General features: G+C 40.4%; 1 protein-coding gene across 1 annotated transcript; it reads left to right on the top strand.

The window, feature by feature from the left end:
• The first annotated feature begins 928 nt into the window (after positions 1-928).
• On the top strand, positions 929-9771 carry tlr3 (toll-like receptor 3). The gene is made up of 5 exons (XM_010891602.5): positions 929-1122; positions 1433-1928; positions 4957-5154; positions 5486-7332; positions 9460-9771. Exons 2-5 carry the CDS (start codon positions 1467-1469, stop codon positions 9686-9688), a joined length of 2736 nt encoding a protein of 911 aa, XP_010889904.1. The 5' UTR covers positions 929-1122; positions 1433-1466; the 3' UTR covers positions 9689-9771.
• The last annotated feature ends 8348 nt before the right edge of the window (positions 9772-18119 follow it).

The following is an 18119-nucleotide window of genomic DNA, read 5'->3' as shown; positions in this document are numbered from 1 at the left end:
CCAAAATGCATTGTTGGGAGTCAGAGGAGGGGTTTGACTGTTTAAAATAAACTGAAAATTGGAGAGGATGTTTGTATTGTTTTATTTTGCTGTTTTCTGTCTCTTCAAATAAAAACACTTTAAGTGACCCCACGCTGGCACTTCTACCTGATGTTCTTTACATAGCAAGTATTGCTGACAGTACATTGTGGTATGCAGTCCAATTTAGAGCACTGGTAATCCGTATTTGGTCATCTTAAAAAAATATATCTATCACCAGCATAAAAGTATGATGGATTATCTAATCCTGGATAGCAAAATGTTGGATTTCCAATAGCGGATCATTCTTATCCAGATTAAACTTTTTAAACAACTGGGCCCAGAGCTTTGTGCATGATTCATCCGTTCTTGGCATGAACACCGTGGTGTTTTATAGTCTCATGGCTTCAAAAGGAAAAAAGCAGTTGTACACCAACATTTTACAAATAATAAAATAAACGTAAGTAGATTCTGAAAAAATATCAAACCGATGGATTAACAATAGTATGCTAAATAGGTTAATGTTACAGAAATGTGAGCAAGGACTGCTAAACCGGAGCATAACCAATAATCTGCACAAGTAAATAAAACCGCATACTCAGTAAATAAGAATCTACGTTGAGTAAACTTTATATACATATATTTGTTAATATCCAAGTAACTCAAAACCATCGATACTTGTCCACCGAGATGGCCTTTGGTAAAACTCGAACATAAACCTGAATGAAGCCGTCGAGCCCGCCTCGAAGCGCATTAGGCAGTATAAACCACAACCATTAATGTGACAGCAGGGCGAAATGCCATGTCTTTAAGGAGATCTGGATCCTTTAATTCTTCCTGAAACTTTCGCAGCGTACGTACCATATGATCTCGCGTTGTCAGACATTCGAGATCTCTGCCCGCTCTGAGAAACGGTTAGACTGCTTGCAGTAGACGTTACGTCGCACCGCCTTCCTCCAAAGAGACAAACAATTAAGCAGCTCTAGCTTATAGTAATACTTGCTTTTTGTGTATTTACCGTAGTTTAAATTCTATATAGGCTAACCCAAATGCTTTTATGTACATAATGTCTGAGGAGCAACGCTTCATCTCGATAATGACAAGGTATGTTGTGGACATTTCTTTGCTATGTGTAAATCCAAATGCGTTCTGGGGCTATGACTTGCGTTCTGTAACTTATTTTACACACATTTTATAAACTTTTTTTATTATTCGTGAACTGTTGTAATAAAGAAAACGTTCGTATTCTAATTATCCTAAGTGCAAAGATGACTGATCTGACCGTGCCTCTGGGAACAGCAAATATAGCCTCCCTTATGACTCTTGATCTATTACCATATAAAAGACATGCCAAAACAATTAAAAATATGCCCTGCCAAATCACTAAGATTATCGGAATTCTTTTCTTTTGCAGTTCTTAACCAAAGCAGTCACGATTCACTAAAGCAATGAATTGGCCGGCTTTAATAACCGTCCTATTGGCTCTCAACCTTGGTGACCTCATCTTCGGCCCTAGCCTATGCAACGCCTCTCCGAAGTTTCAGAAAAATGCCTGCCGGATACGAAGAGACGTAGCCGACTGCAGACACCTCAAACTCGAAGAGATCCCCCCCGACCTCCCCGGTAATATTACCGGTCTTGATGTCTCCCATAATAGACTCGGGGCGTTAAGCTCCGTGTCACTGGCCCCTTACCCAGGGCTCGTGCGCCTGGACCTGGGCTTCAACAACTTAAAAAAACTGGAGGAGAGCCTGTGCCAAACCTTACCCTTGCTAAGGACGCTTAACGTGCAGCACAACCAGGTGCATCAGTTGATGGAGAAGGACTTTAGCCACTGCCTCAATCTGACGGAGCTTAACCTGGCTGGAAACAGGCTGAAGCTCCATGGGGAGTCCTTCGCTGCTCTACAGGTACGCCGGTGTTGCGAGGACAATCTTGACGGTCGTGCAGTTATGTATTAGATAATGACGATGATAGGTGTTATGGATGTGTTGGTAATGGCGGATGACGGGGATTACCATCAGTGGTTAAGGTACATTTTATTTCCCGACATTCACCATACCACTTACTAAATTGTTTTGGAAGAGTTGCTGTAAGTAGAAACATTGTTCAAATTTGATTTGATCTGTAAGTGCCCAGTGAGCAATTGCCGGCGGGCCGCCGGTGGCTATAATGGCGTACAGCCAGCGGGCCACCAGCTTTTGCCGCTTTTCTCCTGATCCCAATTTCCATAAGCTAATTTGCATCTCAGGCGGCTTAAGGTGACATTTTGAAACACAGTCATTACATTATTAGCCTACTGCAGAAAACTTATGGAGATTTAAAAACGAAAATGGTTATTCATAAAAGTTTAATTGATTGCACCGACTTTTTCTATTTTAATTAATAGGATTCACATAATATTTGATAAATAAGTAAACCACTTTGAATATTTGTTGTTCAATGGCAACATTATTTAGCTGGAGCTGGTGCACACTTTGGATCCACATGTTTGTAGCTAATGAACACTATTTATGGAATGCCTACACGTTTTTGAATGAAAATATAATATTGACATTCAATACTGCCCATCCTTCAATACTGCCCAACTTCATCCTGGACAACAAACCTGCACTTCCCTGAAACATCGCTCAGTACAATTACTTCTTAAGATTTGAATGGTCTTACATTTTGCCACCCTCACTTTCTCAAAGTCGGAGAGACATTTTCTTTGAAAGCAGAACGTAGGTCATTGACTGTCTGAGGGTTTCATGTTCTCCCCCGCAATATAAAGTTACCCCACATTTTGTGCAGGTTCCAACTTTGAGTCATCGTAATATGCTGTTGGAATTGACAGCGAGCGCATCCAATTTCTCTAACCACATAATAATATTACGCATTGGCAATACTGACATTAGCAATTTCCCCTTTTGAAAGTATGTTCTGAAAGTGGACCAGATTGTTTGTCTTTTACATTTCATTCATCAGATGTTGGAGTGTTCTATGTGGTACTATTGTCTGACCTCTGTAACTACAGTGCATTTATCATACACCCTTAAAGCACTTGGAATCTCTTGCATTCTCTGTCAAAATCCACGCACATGTTGAGTGAATAGCAGACAAATACAAAGTCGAAACGTATGGCACATTTAAACTTGACGACGGCGAGTATAAATTTTTTCGTCATAGGTCATAATCCTGCAAATCCCCTGCTGTGAACGCCCCACAGTAACCAGCCAGTCACCCGGGCAGCTGTCCATGTCATGCTCCAGTGTTTTCCATGTATTCCCATTTATCCCCTAAAACTCTGTCCCTATGAACTTTATTGGAGTGCCCTTAACTTGGGATGGAATATTCATTTGACTGGAAGTGGTGGAGGATATTTGGGATACACAGTTGGTTTCACAGCCCGTTGTATCGGGAGGCATTCCAGCAAGACTCCGACAGCGACCCCGGACACTGGTTATCGCCGAGCGTTCACAGGAGGTGATTTGCATAATCATGATGTACTGCATGCTTCCCAAGCCTGGATCGTACGTTTGAGCTTCACACTGCCCGGACTGCATATCAACGCTGTATTGTCATTGGAAATGAATGGGAGGGGCGCTACTACAGCGCCGCTTCGAGTAAAGCTTTACTTTTAGTTTCACAAACCTAGGCCTTGCTGAGACTACAGGGGGGGGCTGCAAGAATTGGCAGCTTTATTGAACTCTGATTACTTTTAGCAGGCCTGGCGCCACAGTTCTTAGTTTTATATGTCGGGGGCGTGCATTGTAAGGACAGCTTGCACCCTGGCCTGGTGTCACCATGCTATGCCAGTGATTAGATATGCCCCTCACTTGTGCAAAATGCCCCCTCAGTAATTTCATCATGCAGCTGGGCCTGACTTTTCGTATAATGTTTACAGTGCAAAGTGCACACTGATGGAAAAATATAGACAGACACCGAATAGGTACTTTACCTGAATAAACTGAGCCAAATCAAAGGCTAAAATTGAGCAGTGATAGCAGTGGGACAGAATAGAGGTGAAATGATACATTCAAAGTCACTACTTACCAGCATTAACTCTGTGCCGTAAGACTTGTACACATGTACACAAAATAAAACCTGAAGCAACTGTAAGGTAGGCCTTATCTGGGTATCTAGGGTGTCTGCTGAAAGCTGAGTCTTGTCTTTCCAGTCTTTCCTCCCTTCCAATCTTTGGTGTGACTCACTAGCATAGAAATCTACCATGTTGTTATTACACGTAACCTACTACAATTGGGATCATTGTGTGTACAGTATACCTCTGAATCATTAAAATAGTAGATCAGGGTTTTGTTTCACCAGGGCCCTGTATTTTACAATGGATACACCCCCTCCCTGAAAAACAGAAACAACTACTAAACCACAGCTATTACCATGCTCTTTCAATGTGCTGTAGTTTCTGTATTATTATTTTTATTTTTTGGAGGGAAACGGGGAGCTTGACTGGCTTTTGCACGCAACGGTTTAACTGAGTACAGTTCAGTTGTGTTGGGAGGACAGTTATGGCTGAAATCATATTAGTCCTTTTACATCCATTAATGTCAAGTCCTGATATGTGCAATTGCGTAATTCCTGGGGATTTTACATTCATCTACAAGACGAGTTACTCACGGGCCAATTTTGTGCTATGTATTGCTGTTGCTGTTCCCTTCCCCATGAATATTGTCTGAATCCTATCAACTGAAATGGGACCATTTGTGTGCAGTCAATTAGCTTGATTTGTCCAAGACCAAATTATATTTAATCAAACCAAGGTATACCTTTGGATCTGATTAAAGAATGATCTGAGATGCTGGGTGTTTAAATTCTCCTTCTGAGTCTTTAAAGCCTAAACCACAGAAATAGAATATAATGTAATATGACTGAAAGCCTTTGGCTCATGATTTCTTATGTTCTGTTGGAATATCTTATTCTTTTCTCATTTTTGAACAGAGTGTGACACTGCTGGATTTGTCTAATAATGACCTGAAGACAGCCAAGTTGGGCATCCAACCTCAACTTTCAAGTCTGGAGACTCTCATCTTGTCGAGCAATGCCATATCAACCATTGAACTGAACGACTTCAATTTTTTAACAAATTCATCTTCCCTACGAGTACTCAACCTGTCTTATCAAAAAACCCATATAACGGTATGCAACATTCTGTGAAATAGGAACTGAAATTGTACAGTTTTTTTGTCTTCTGGCTATTGAAACTGAGAACCATTCAATGTCAGACCATGTTTTCCTTTTACTCAAATTTTCCCGCATGTTTTGAAATTGTTGTCTAGATCACTTCAATTTTCCCTTATTTTCTTCTCTAGGGATTGTACAAAAAGCTTCCAAATCAACATCTAGGGAATTTTGACCCAACACTTTCAATTGAAACCAAAGTGTAAAGTTTATTAATAATGAAACATTCTACACATAGGAAAGCCACACAGCATTTGCAGCTTCTAATCCATCTCTTTTCTTATTGCAGTTTAAGTCTGGTTGCCTGAAGCCCATTGCTGGCATACATGAGCTAGTCATGGATGGGAACAAACTTAGCACTGCGCTCACATCTAAACTCTGCACAGAGCTCTCTGGGACAGCAATCCGCAATATTTCCCTCCGGTACACAGGATTAGTCACGCTTGCCAAAACAACCTTCAAAGGCCTGGTGAAGACCCAACTAATTTCACTGGATCTTTCCCACAATGGCATGACTAAGATCGACAATGGCTCTTTTCAGTGGCTGCCTGTTTTGGAAGTTCTTTCTCTAGAACAGAACAACCTCAAGCGCCTGACAAGTAACACTTTCAAGGGACTAGGGAATCTGACACGCCTGAACCTGAAAAACGCGCTATTGAAGACGTCCTCTAACCCAATTATTGACGACTTTTCCTTCCAGCCATTACGAGCGCTGGAGATCCTGATCATGCAGTATACAGCCTTTCGAGACATCTCAACCCACACCTTTGCAGGTTTGATAAGTCTCCGCCAACTCCACCTGGGCTCAGCCAAATGCATCGCCCTAAAACGCATCACCAACCAGACCTTTGTGTCACTGGCAGCTTCCCCGCTTCAGACACTAAACCTCTCCGACACAAAGATCTCCAGTCTAGACCCAGGTGCCTTCTACAGCTTGGGCAACCTCACAATTCTTCGACTGGGCTTCAACTCCATTTCTCAGACCCTGACGGGGAAAGAATTCCAGGGTTTGGGCAAGCTGCAAGAAATCTACCTTTCCAACAACAACCAAAAAATCACCCTCAGCCCCACATCCTTTGCTTACGTGCCCACTCTCATAACTCTGCTGATGGGGAAAGTTCTGATAGGCAGCCTGGATTTGGAGCCCTCTCCATTCAAGCCTCTGTCCAACCTCAGCATCCTGGACCTCAGCAACAACAACATTGCCAAAATCAGCAGAGGCATTTTCGATGGACTGGAGAATCTAAAAGTGCTGAAGCTACAGCACAACAATTTGGCTCAGGCTTGGACAAGTTTCAACCCAAGGGGGCCGGTAATGTTTCTTAAGGGGCTCTGCAACCTAGTCGCCCTGGAGATGGACTCCAATGGTCTGGATGAGATCCCCTTGGAAGCCCTTCGTGGACTGCCAAACCTTCAAGAGCTCAGTCTCAGCGGGAATGTCCTTAAACACTTCAAGGACTCAGTCTTCGACCACTTGAGCTCACTCCGTGTGCTTCGGCTCCAGAAGAATGAGATCACATCGGTGAGGAAGGAGGTGTTTGGGGCTGTTCTGGCCAACCTCAGCCAGCTGGTCATGAATACGAACCCGTTCGACTGCACTTGTGACAGCATTCTGTGGTTCGCAACATGGCTTAACAGAACCAATGCCAGTGTACCGGGACTCAGGGATGAGTACATATGCAATACGCCACTGTCCTACTATAACCACTCAGTTCTGGAGTTTGACCCACTCTCCTGCCAGGACATGACACCATTCCAAGCTCTCTATGTGCTGACCACCACAGCGGTCCTCATCCTAATGGTCACTTCATTCCTGGTGCGCTTCCACGGATGGAGGATCCAGTTCTACTGGAACGTACTGATAAACCGTACTCTAGGATTCAGCGACACCAATTCCAGAGAAGGAAGAGCATTCGAGTACGACGCTTACGTCGTTCATGCTGCAGATGATACTAACTGGGTGGAAAGGAGTTTGCTCCCCCTGGAGGACAATCAGGGATATTCATTTTATCTGCAGGAGAGAGATGCAGTACCCGGTAACGCACATCTGGACTCTATTGCAGAGAACATGAAGAAGTCCAGGAAAATCATACTTGTGGTCACTGAAAAACTTCTTAATGACCCCTTTTGTAGACAGTAAGTAAAATCAACATGTTATATTTATAATAATAATAATGACGCTAATGTAGCTAGGTTTACTTCCATAACATTTTCACAATTGTGTAAATGGCAAATGTGCCCAGTCTGGTCTTGGCACCTGTGCTTTAGCCTAACCTAGGCTTTGACTTTTGAGGCCATACCCATGGTGTTATAATATTATAAATAATATATTCTGTTTAAAATTCCACTGAAGAAGTTTCACTCTCACAGGGGAAGTAGTACTGTTTGAAGTGGGTGAGTGAGAGTAACCACTCCTGAATGAAGATACGAAACTTTTTTTTTTTTGACATAGACAACTGTCAGGATTTTTTCATCTCAGCACTAGTATTTCAGTTCAATAATAAATAAAATCATTCCAAAATGTGTGAAATGCATGCAAATACAACTAATTGTAATATTGTACGCTGAGGCAGAACCTAAAGAAAAGAAAAGACAACTTTTAAATCATAACAGGAAAACAAAACAGCAAAAGTAACAGAATCCAAACAACGACCTAGAAGACACACTAGGGAAGGAGGAACCTAAATAGGGACAGTGATAAGGAACACTCATGAGGGTAATAACCATAATGAACAGGTGCTCCAAATGAGGGAGAGGGCATTGTATTGTTGTGATTGCTGTGATGTGACTGATTATGTGATGTTATTTCAGCCCCTTAATTCTGTCATGTTATTAATTTTACATGTTTCTGAATTACATTGTCAGTTACATACTTTAATTCAATTCCAAAATGTAATTCCTATTTTAAAACCCTGTTTACAAAAGCTTTGGGACGCTGTAAAAAAATTGAAATAAAAACAGCATGCAAAGATGTGCAAATCATTTAAGCCAATAGAAAATAGTACAAAGACAACATATCAAATGTTGAAACTGAGACATTTTTTGGTTTCTTGAAAAATGTATACCCTCTTTGAATTTGATGCCAGCAACACGTTTCAAAAAAGTTGGGACGGAGGCAACAAAAGACTGGAAAAGTTGTGTAGTGCTAAAAAACGAAACCTGGTGTAATATCACAAAACTAATGATGTCAATTGGCAACAGGTCAGTAACATGAATGGGTATTAAAAGATCATTCCAGAGAGGATGGGTCTGTCAGATGTGAGGATGGGGAGGGGTTCACCACTCAATTTACAGAATAATAATTTAAGAAAAATGTTTCTCAATGTGAACTTGCAAAGAGTTTGGGGATCTCATCATCTACGGTACATTTAGAGAATCCAGAGAAAGGTCAATATTTGATGGCCATGATCTTTGGGCCCTCAGGCAGCATTGCATTCCACCTCACGATTCTGTAGTGGAAATCACAGCATGGAACACTTCCGCGAACCACTGTCTGTGAAGACCATGCAACGAAGAAACCATACGTAAACAACATCCAGAAACACTGGTGCCTTTTCTGGGCCTGAGCTCATTTTAGATGGACTGAAGTGGAAAATGTTCTGCCAAAACAAAATGTGAGATTATTTTTGGGAATCATGGACACCACATCCTCCGGGCTAAAGAGGAGAGGGATAAGCCATCTGGCTTGTTATCAATGCACATTTCAAAAGCCAGTGTCCGTGATGGTATGGGGGTGCATTAGTGCACATGGCAAGGGTGATTTGCACATCTGTGAAGCAATATATACAGGTTTTGGAGCAACATACAGTGTGCTGCCATCCAGACAATGTATTTTCCAGGGAAGGCCTTGCTTATTTCACACCACATTCTGCACATATTACAACAGTATGACTCTGTAGTAAACTGCCCTGCCTGCAGTCCAGACCTGTCACGCATTGAAAACATTTGGCGCAAAATGGCCATGTATTTTCCAAAAACAATAACATTTCTCTGTTTCAACATTTTACATGTTGTTTTTGTACTATTTTCCTATATTGTCTATTCAATATAGGGATTCAGTGATTTGCACATCATTGCATTCTGTTTTTATTTACATTTTACACAGCTCCCTCAACTTTTTGGGGAATGGGGTTGTACTTTTGGACTCTTTTGCCTACCATTTCTGACAAATGCCTCATTCTCTCCCATTCACCCTCCTTTCCCATCACCTCCTTCTTTCCACTTCCTCTCCAATTCCCTCCTTCTCCTTCTCCTTCCTCACAGTTTCACGGCCCATCAAGCCCGGCACCAGGTTATTGAGGACAGCCGGGACGCTGTGGTGCTGGTGTTCTTGGAGGATGTGCACGACTACAGGCTATTCCGTCACCTGCGCCTGCGCAGGGACATGTTGCGTCAGCGCTGCGTCGTCAGCTGGCCTGTGCAGAGGGAGAGGGTACCAGCCTTCCACCAGAGTCTGTGCATCGCCCTCGGCACCACCAGCAGAGTTCAGTAGCTTTCTGATTTTGAATCACCACGGGTGGGCTGGTGAACAGACGCTGCCGGTCCAGTTTAATGTGCTGTCTTATTCCATTTGGAAACCGGTATGATGAACAAACCCATCCTAGTTGAACGTTAGCTATAAGGACCGTATAACCAAAATCTGCTGAAGGCTCCCTGCAAACAATTCTGGCACAAAAAAAAAGTTATTAGAAAATCATAATAAATACATTTTATTAAGACCATGCTGTACACTGCTGTATGTTAAATGTCATGAACATTGTTAATTGTTTTTGACTGCACTGGGACATTAACAGAAGTTGGTGTACAGTGGGGAGAACACGTATTTGATGCACTGCCAATTTTGCAGGTTTTCCTACTTACAAAGCATGTAGAGGTCTGTAATTTTTATCATAGGTACTCTTCAACTGTGAGTGACGGAATCAAAAATCCAGAAAATCACATTGTATGATTTTTAAATAATTAATTTGCATTTTATTGCATGACATAAGTATTTGATCACCTACCAACCAATAAGAATTCCGGCTCTCACAGGCCTGTTAGTTTTTCTTTAAGTTCTCCACTCATTACCTGTATTAACTGCACCTGTTTGAACTTGTTACCTGTATAAAAGACACCTGTCCACACACTCAATCAAACAGACTCCAACCTTTCCACAATGGCCAAGATCAGAGAGCTGTGTAAGGACATCAGGGATAAAATTGTAGACCTGCACAAGGCTGGGATGGGCTACAGGACAATAGGCAAGCAGCTTGGTGAGAAGGCGACAACTGTTGGTGCAATTATTAGAAAATGGAAGAAGTTCAAGATGACGGTCAATCTCCCTCGGTCTGGGGCTCCATGCAAGATCTCACCTTGTGGGGCATCAATGATCAGAACTACATGGCAGGACCTGGTCAATGACCTGAAGAGAGCTGGGACCACAGTCTCAAAGAAAACCATTAGTAACACACTACGCTGTCATGGATTAAAATCCTGCAGCACACACAAGGTCCCCCTGCTCAAGCCAGCGCATGTCCTGGCCTGTCTGAAGTTTGTCAATGACCATCTGGATGATCCAGAGGAGAAATGGGAGAAGGTCATGTGGTCTGATGAGACAAAAATAGAGCTTTTTGGTCTAAACTCCTCTTGCCATGTTTGGAGAAAGAAGAAGGATGAGTACAACCCCAAGAACACCATCCCAACCGTGAAGCATGGAGGTGGAAACATCATTCTTTGGGGATGCTTTTCTGCAAAGGGGACAGGACGACTGCACCGTATTGAGGGGAGGATGGATGGGGCCATGCATCGCTAGATCTTGGCCAACAACCTCCTTCCCTCAGTAAGAGCATTGAAGATGGGTCGTGGCTGGGTCTTCCAGCATGACAACAACACGAAACACACAGCCAGGGCAACTAAGGAGTGGCTCCGTAAGAAGCATCTCAAGGTCCTGGAGTGGCCTAGCCAGTCTCCAGACCTTAACCCAATAGAAAATCTTTGGAGGGAGCTGAAAGTCTGTATTGCCCAGCGACAGCCCCGAAACCTGAAGGATCTGGAGAAGGTCTGTATGGAGGAGTGGGCCAAAATCCCTGCAGCAGTGTGCGCAAACCTGGTCAAAAACTACAGGAAACGTATGATCTCTGTAATTGCAAACAAAGGTTTCTGTACCAAATATTAAGTTTTGCTTTTCTGATGTATCAGATACTTATGTCATGCAATAAAATGCTAATTAATTACTTAAAAATCATACAATGTGATATTCTGGATTTTTGTTTTAGATTCCGTCACTCACAGTTGAAGAGTACCTATACAGACCTCTACATGCTTTGTAAGTGGGAAAACCTGCAAAATCAAATAATTGTTCTCTCCACTGTGTGTGTATTTAAATTGTGCAAAACTGTGGATCTCTTTATTGTTCAAGGAAGGTTAGCAGTCTGCAATACTTTAAGGTTGTATTCAATGATCAAGAAGAGATGTAGTACTACTTGAATGTGAAATATTCTTTCATTCAACTGCTAAATATGTTAGTTTTTTTTTAAGTGCCCTTAATAGGCTACATTACACAATTTCAGTGTATTAATAATAAAGTTGGGGTCTTAACTGAGCTGTATTTCACACCTATACAAGGTGTGTTGTATGATTTCAGAAGTTTGTGTTTTTGTGTATGTCTCCTTGAGGCACCTTTCGGAGAAAGGGTTAACAGTTAACAATTTATTATGGTTTCCATGGGCATTTCGGGTAAGTAAGGACAGAATTACTGCTGTGGGTGTGTTGGGATATGTCTCCAACAACTTTTCACACTAACATTTGGTACTATCTGACCATCCATTTTTACAAAACGGTTCACGCTCTGTAGATTAGATTAAACTTTGTCATTGAATAATTACAAGTACAGTACAAGGTAATGCAGTTTGCGTCTAACCAGAAGTGCAAATAGATGAGGGCAGAAAATGTATATATATGTACAAGTGGAATGTACAGATGTGCAAGCAATGCAAATGCATTACATAAGTCAATTCTAAATGTGGCAGTGGAACATTTACAGAAAATGTAAAGGGATTAAGAGTAATGTATGTACAAGTGGAATAAATAGCAAACCTATTGAATCTGGTCAACATATCTTTGTGTGATATTTGCATTTTGGATAAAAAAGGACCACGTTTGATATCTATTGTTTTTCGGGCATGCATCAAACGGGATTCGAGGGAGGCCTGTTTTCCCATTTTGAACAGTTTGACCAGTCAGTGAACCAGTCGTACACAGTTGCCATTGTCCTCTTGGCAGCCTGTCTAATCAGCCTCCTGCATGGATGCTGATCCAGTTATGATGTTATAATAAAACTGAACGTGGCACTGTCGTCAGAGGAGGGTATGGTTATTGTAATCATAATTTCTTTGCTGTCCATGCTCTCCACAGGAGAATAATACTTTTTTTAAACCTTTTGATTGGCCCCTGATTTTTTTTCTGCTAAATATTTAATGCAAAATGTTGTTGAAAATTAAAAACTACCATGATTTATTTTTATGCTTTCAAGACATCAGTGTTGATAAAGTGAGCCGCTTAGTCTCTTGTTGGAATTGACATGATACCTGTGGCTGGGTCTGGTACCACAAGACTACAGTTCCTGTTAGCTCTTTGAGTAGGTTTTGCAAACCTGGTATGATTTTGTCAATTGCTGTGTAATCAATGAACAATTAATGACCTCTGTCTAATAAATGTTGCTTAAAGTTCTATTTGAATTAGGATTTGCAATACAGATGGTGATAAAACATTCATGCTTCGAATAAGCCGTCTAAAAATGTAATCAAAATTAACGCTTCAACTGTGAAAGGAAGTCGTGAAAATTTTTACCTAGTTGCTTTTCTCCCCCAAAAAATAGATGCAACAGGAGCAGAGCAGATTGCAAGCATGTTTTTTTTTTTTCTTCCAGCAATCACAAGCTACAAGGTCAAGTCTTGTAAGAACTCTTCTCATGGTTGAAGTGTACAGAGTCAGGTGACATTGCCAGATGCTGGGCAAGCAATCACTTGACAAGATTTCCTTCTTTAATATGTCTTGCTTCCCTAAAGAAAGTGACATTACAGTACTGTTTGTCAGATGCAGACAGCTTTTTTGATCCGCTTCTGCATTTTCCGTTAACTTGTGCTGTGAATTTCCTTACAGTTTCGGTTTCAGACCAATGCCTACTTTTCACTTACCTTTTAGGCTACACTGTAGTAACAAATCAATCAGGTTTTCAATTAATTTGTATTAAAATGTCTCTCTTAATAGTATTAAACATGAATACACTTAATAAATATATATATAAACATATCTTTTATTTTGGTTATTGTGATACTATCATGGATGGAAAACTAGCTTCCTCCCTGGTCCAGGGATCTGTGTATTAGGTGAAATGGGTATGTTTTAAGTTTCTGTGTTTACAGCACTTGTGAGACTGCATGTAGTGCATCCGAGTATGATGAAGAAAGTTTTTGGATTTTGGTCTTAGTATGACATCTGGTGTAGATTTTAGTGAACTGCAGGGATTTTAACTTAGGGTTATTTTTCAAACCTGGGCTTGGATTTTGATTTAAGGACCCCCGCTGTCTTCTTTTGGGTAGGCTTAAGGCACAGTAGACTGGCCGGATCAAGCACCACGCACGCGCCGCTTGCAAAACGGCTTGCGTTTTCCACTACTCCAATTGAAAGTCTATGAGACCTTCAAATTCACACTGACTACTACTTCTCAGCAGGGACTACTGCACGACAGTTTAGTAATCACAGGAAATACCCTCTTACTGTGGTTGACCTTTACTGGCGATTTCTTATACTTTTTCTGATTGGCTCAGAGCTGGCATCTATTGGGACTAGCGATTCATCAAGATGAAACGCTAACCTGCATGGGTGGTCAACAAAACACGGCATGGTGAAGTATCGATCAGATGTAAGATGAGCACCAAGTGGTCGCACGGTCTTCCAGCGCTACGTTGTGTCACTACATGCCACAGCCTTAAGCCTCCAATGTTCAGTAGTACACCTCTCTGGAATAGGGTATTTGCATATTCCTATGTTTGTCATATCAAAGTGACCAACTGAAAGGGATATGTAAAGATGTCCATAACCCCGGTTTCCTGAAGGAGGGAATGAGGTATGACAAAAATCCCGATAGGCCTATGCTCGAGTTGCGGCAGAGAGCGAACTTGGGGAAAAAAATGGACTTTACTCTTTTTTTCTCTTCAAGGTTGGGTCAAACCATGAAATGTGTGCATGAGTTTTGTCGTGCACACAGAGCGCACGCTCCTCAGGTATTGTACTGTACCTTGATCTCTTCTCCAGGAAACCAGGGTCGCAGACATATTCTAAAGTTTACAATTTAGTATAACAATCAAATGAAAGTGAACAAACCAAACAAATACCTATAGGCGTCCAACTATTATTTTTGTTGCACAGTCTTTTTTGTTTGGTTCAAATTTCAAAAAAGTATTGCAACCAACCAGATATGCAGCAGAATGTAATTTATGAACACACCCCAATTTTAAACTGTTACATTTTCTTTATGTTCCACAATGAATCACATGTCCCAAATTATTACTCATCCTATAATTAAACATTATTTCCTTTTGCTAAACAGACATAAAGAAGTAAAGAGCATTAATGAAAAACAACAGACTTATGCTGTTTTAACAATAAAAAAAAATACACATTTGCATGATGCCTTGGGATATTCTCCATGTGTCCTGTCTGTCTTGAGTTCCAATTAAGGCTATGCAATTCAATTTAACTCATTTAAAAACCTGGATATATCCTAAAATATACAGCTCTGCAAAAGTTTTATTACTGCACCTTTTTCTTTCCTTTCCAAAAAAGTAAAATAGGAAGGTGAGGAACAGAAGGTTTCAAATTAAGGGACCACTGCAAATTGAACGCTTCTGTTCCTCACTCAAAACTTTCTTTTTCAACTTTTTTCGAAAGGAAAGAATAAGGTGCAGTGGTCTCTTGATTTTCTCCTGAGCTGTATGTTCTTCAAGCATTAAATAGACATTTTGGAATTGTAACTGAAACTGTCCATAGTATCTCTAAAGGAACAGCTGAATGAGGGTTTCGCAACAACTTCCTCCAATCTTGGGTGCATACAAAACACTGTTACAAAATACAGAATTTCTGTTGGTTAAAAGAAGCCAGAAAAATGTCTGTTGTCAAATGGAAAAGCTGTACCCTCTCTCTTCCATCAGCATTAAACGTGACTATATCCCCTCAATATCCCCAGTATTGACAATAAACGTGATATTTTAAATCAAAATTAATATGTTAATAATACACATGATGATATCGTATTCACTAGGCGAAACTCAAAGAAAAACTCTCGGTTTTTCAATACCTTATTCATGTCCCTTCAAGGCAAATGATGCATGTGCATAAACTACGCGTCTGGACTTATACACTAGCGTTTGAATTAACGCCTTTTCGTAACCTATTCACTAGGTGAAAATTTTTTGTATTTTTCCAAAAACTCCTCTCGGTGTTAGGCCTTGTGGATCTTTTATCAGTTCCTCTTTTATCAATAAGTTACAGACTCTCTCCATCCCCATACACTTGTATTTTGAATGTATTTAATTTGCCATAAAAGACAAATAAAACACGTTAAACAAAGTTGAAGATTAATTTGAATGATAGCATTTTATTCTTAACATTTTCTATTGATACCGCGATAATAATGTTACTGTGTATTCTTTTGGCCATGATAACAGAATAGCAAAAAGTTGATGTTGTGACAGCCCTAACCTGAACCAGACTAAAACGTTCTCAGACCAAAATCAATTTCCCAGCAAAATGTTCAATACTGCAATTTATATAACATACAGCTTTGCTACACTAAACCCATATTAAACCAAAAACATGTTCCCACAACTTCTAAAGAACAAAACTTGCTTGCTGGCAAGGGTGCTTGCTAGTCACTTTTACATAAAGGTAACTGCAGTTCATTGTTTTGCATTTGTTAGAGAGTTTGAGTTATCATTTACAACAGTTTACAAATTGATATCTCTTCTTGACCTATGATTTATAGTGCATGGGGAATGGTATCACCCCTTGCAAAAATCATGTTTTGTTAAACCTTTGTTTTCCTTTTAACTAGTGCAAGGGTCGTGAATTTATGAGGAAATTAAGTTATGGTCAGGATAAGTGTATCTGTAGACACACCTTAATTTCAATTATCTCCACCCCAAATGAATAACTGCTGGGCTTTGGCTTTCTCTGTACTCAAGTTCAAGGTCAGACTATGTGCAAATAAGAAAGGGGCTCTATTAAGACGACAATTAAGTTGACATAAAATTACTTCATTTTAATCTTGGTTTTATTTAGCGGGTAGAAAATCCTGACAATTAAACAAATGGCTTGCATCAAACTTTATTCTCTCTCCGCCTTATACTTTTCTTCCCCAATCAATGATTTTCCCTTCTTTCAGACATCGTGTGCCATCTTTCCCAATGGGATGAAAAAGGACAATAACCTCTCTAGCCATCCATTGATCACTGGTACGGTATTAGTTGTTTTTTCAACTTAGACACTGCAACGTCTGCAAATCTTTCCCAGTATTTTATAGTTTTTTTGATTTCTATTGCGATTCATGATATCCTCCCTTTTTCTATCATGTACAGTATGATACTGTCCTTGAAATATGTTTTAATTTTGAGCATTACAATGTTTCCTATTGCTTGACCGTGGTCCCGTTTCCCCAAAAATACAGTCTACCGGTCCAGTCACACTATGATAACATGACTTGACAGCCATTGCTTAACTTGACTCCAGGCATTACCCACAGAGGGACATTATCAGAGATAAGCTGCAGAGAGGCCAACCAATCCCTTTGAAGGAGCTACAGAGTTTTCATTTTCATTTGGAGCTCGAAAAGCCTGGAGTTGTTGGTGTACATTAACGCTTGTTTCAAAATTGTTAATCACTTGCTTAATGTTATTGTTTTCTCTGATATTCATCACTAGGAATATTATCACTAAGATTTGTAAACCAATTGTATCAAAGGTTTTATCAAAATTTGCTATGAATGGAACTGTGTAGCAAAATCCAGGATAAAATGGAATACCTGCACAATCAACACTAGACTGTTTTATACAGTTTTAAATTATATACAGGTTGCACTGTTCAAAAACCAAACTCAATAGCATTTTTATAGACACCTCTTCTTAACATCATTAATCTCACAATGCAGAGGGAATTCTTAATAGCTTTGCCTTGTGCCCAAACTTTAGTTACTATAGGTTTGGAATCTTGATTGATCCAGATCCACCCAGAGTCAAAATGTATCTAAATTTGATAGGATCTAGCAACCCCGTCTCTTCTACTCAGCATAGTCAACTTAGTGATGCATCTAAATTTTTTTCCCGTTTTCGGGTCAGTGTGGCAGCATCGCCACCCGAGCTGTGGTGGGAACTAGTCAGGAAAACTCTGAATGGGTTTGTTTTTTTTGTTCTCAGAAAATACAGCTTAATACCAAGTAAATAATATAAGCAACATACTTTGTTGTAATTTGTCGTTTCCATGTCCTTCTCAAATGAATAATAAAAAATTTAATGAAAACTTCCTGATGTAACTTTTTGAATTTTCCAGGAACCAAGTGCAGACACGAAGTGTGAAGATAAATACTCTTAATAACGGGACGAAAACAAGAAAACTACAAGAAACGCGCAGGCAGGCAGGCAAAAACCCAGACTGGTAGAGGGACTGATATTAACCTAGCAGAAAAACATAATGACTGACAAAGGGCTAACAGAAGAGAGCAAACTTTATAGGGAGCTAACGAGAACTAAACAACAAGTGACATCGATCAGGACCGAAGGGACAGAACACATTCAGAAACGAAAGACAAAAACCAAACAAAACAGGCTTCAGGCAAAGACAGAACACCAAAGAACAGAACCTCACACCCGATCAATGTTGTCCGACACCCA

The sequence above is a fragment of the Esox lucius genome, chromosome 25 (assembly GCF_011004845.1).
Source record: "Esox lucius isolate fEsoLuc1 chromosome 25, fEsoLuc1.pri, whole genome shotgun sequence".
NCBI classification, from domain to species: Eukaryota; Metazoa; Chordata; class Actinopteri; order Esociformes; family Esocidae; genus Esox; species Esox lucius.
The sequence above is the reverse complement of the archived record's forward strand: the minus strand, read 5'-3'. Positions and strand labels throughout refer to the sequence as shown.

Bases quoted from the DNA above. Each gene is read 5' to 3' on its own strand.
- tlr3 (XM_010891602.5), top strand. From the start codon at position 1,467: ATGAATTGGCCGGCTTTAATAACCGTCCTATTGGCTCTCAACCTTGGT. The intron at 5,155-5,485 runs GTATGCAACATT...TTCTTATTGCAG, and splicing joins ATCAAAAAACCCATATAACG to TTTAAGTCTGGTTGCCTGAA. The intron at 7,333-9,459 runs GTAAGTAAAATC...CCTTCCTCACAG, and splicing joins AATGACCCCTTTTGTAGACA to TTTCACGGCCCATCAAGCCC.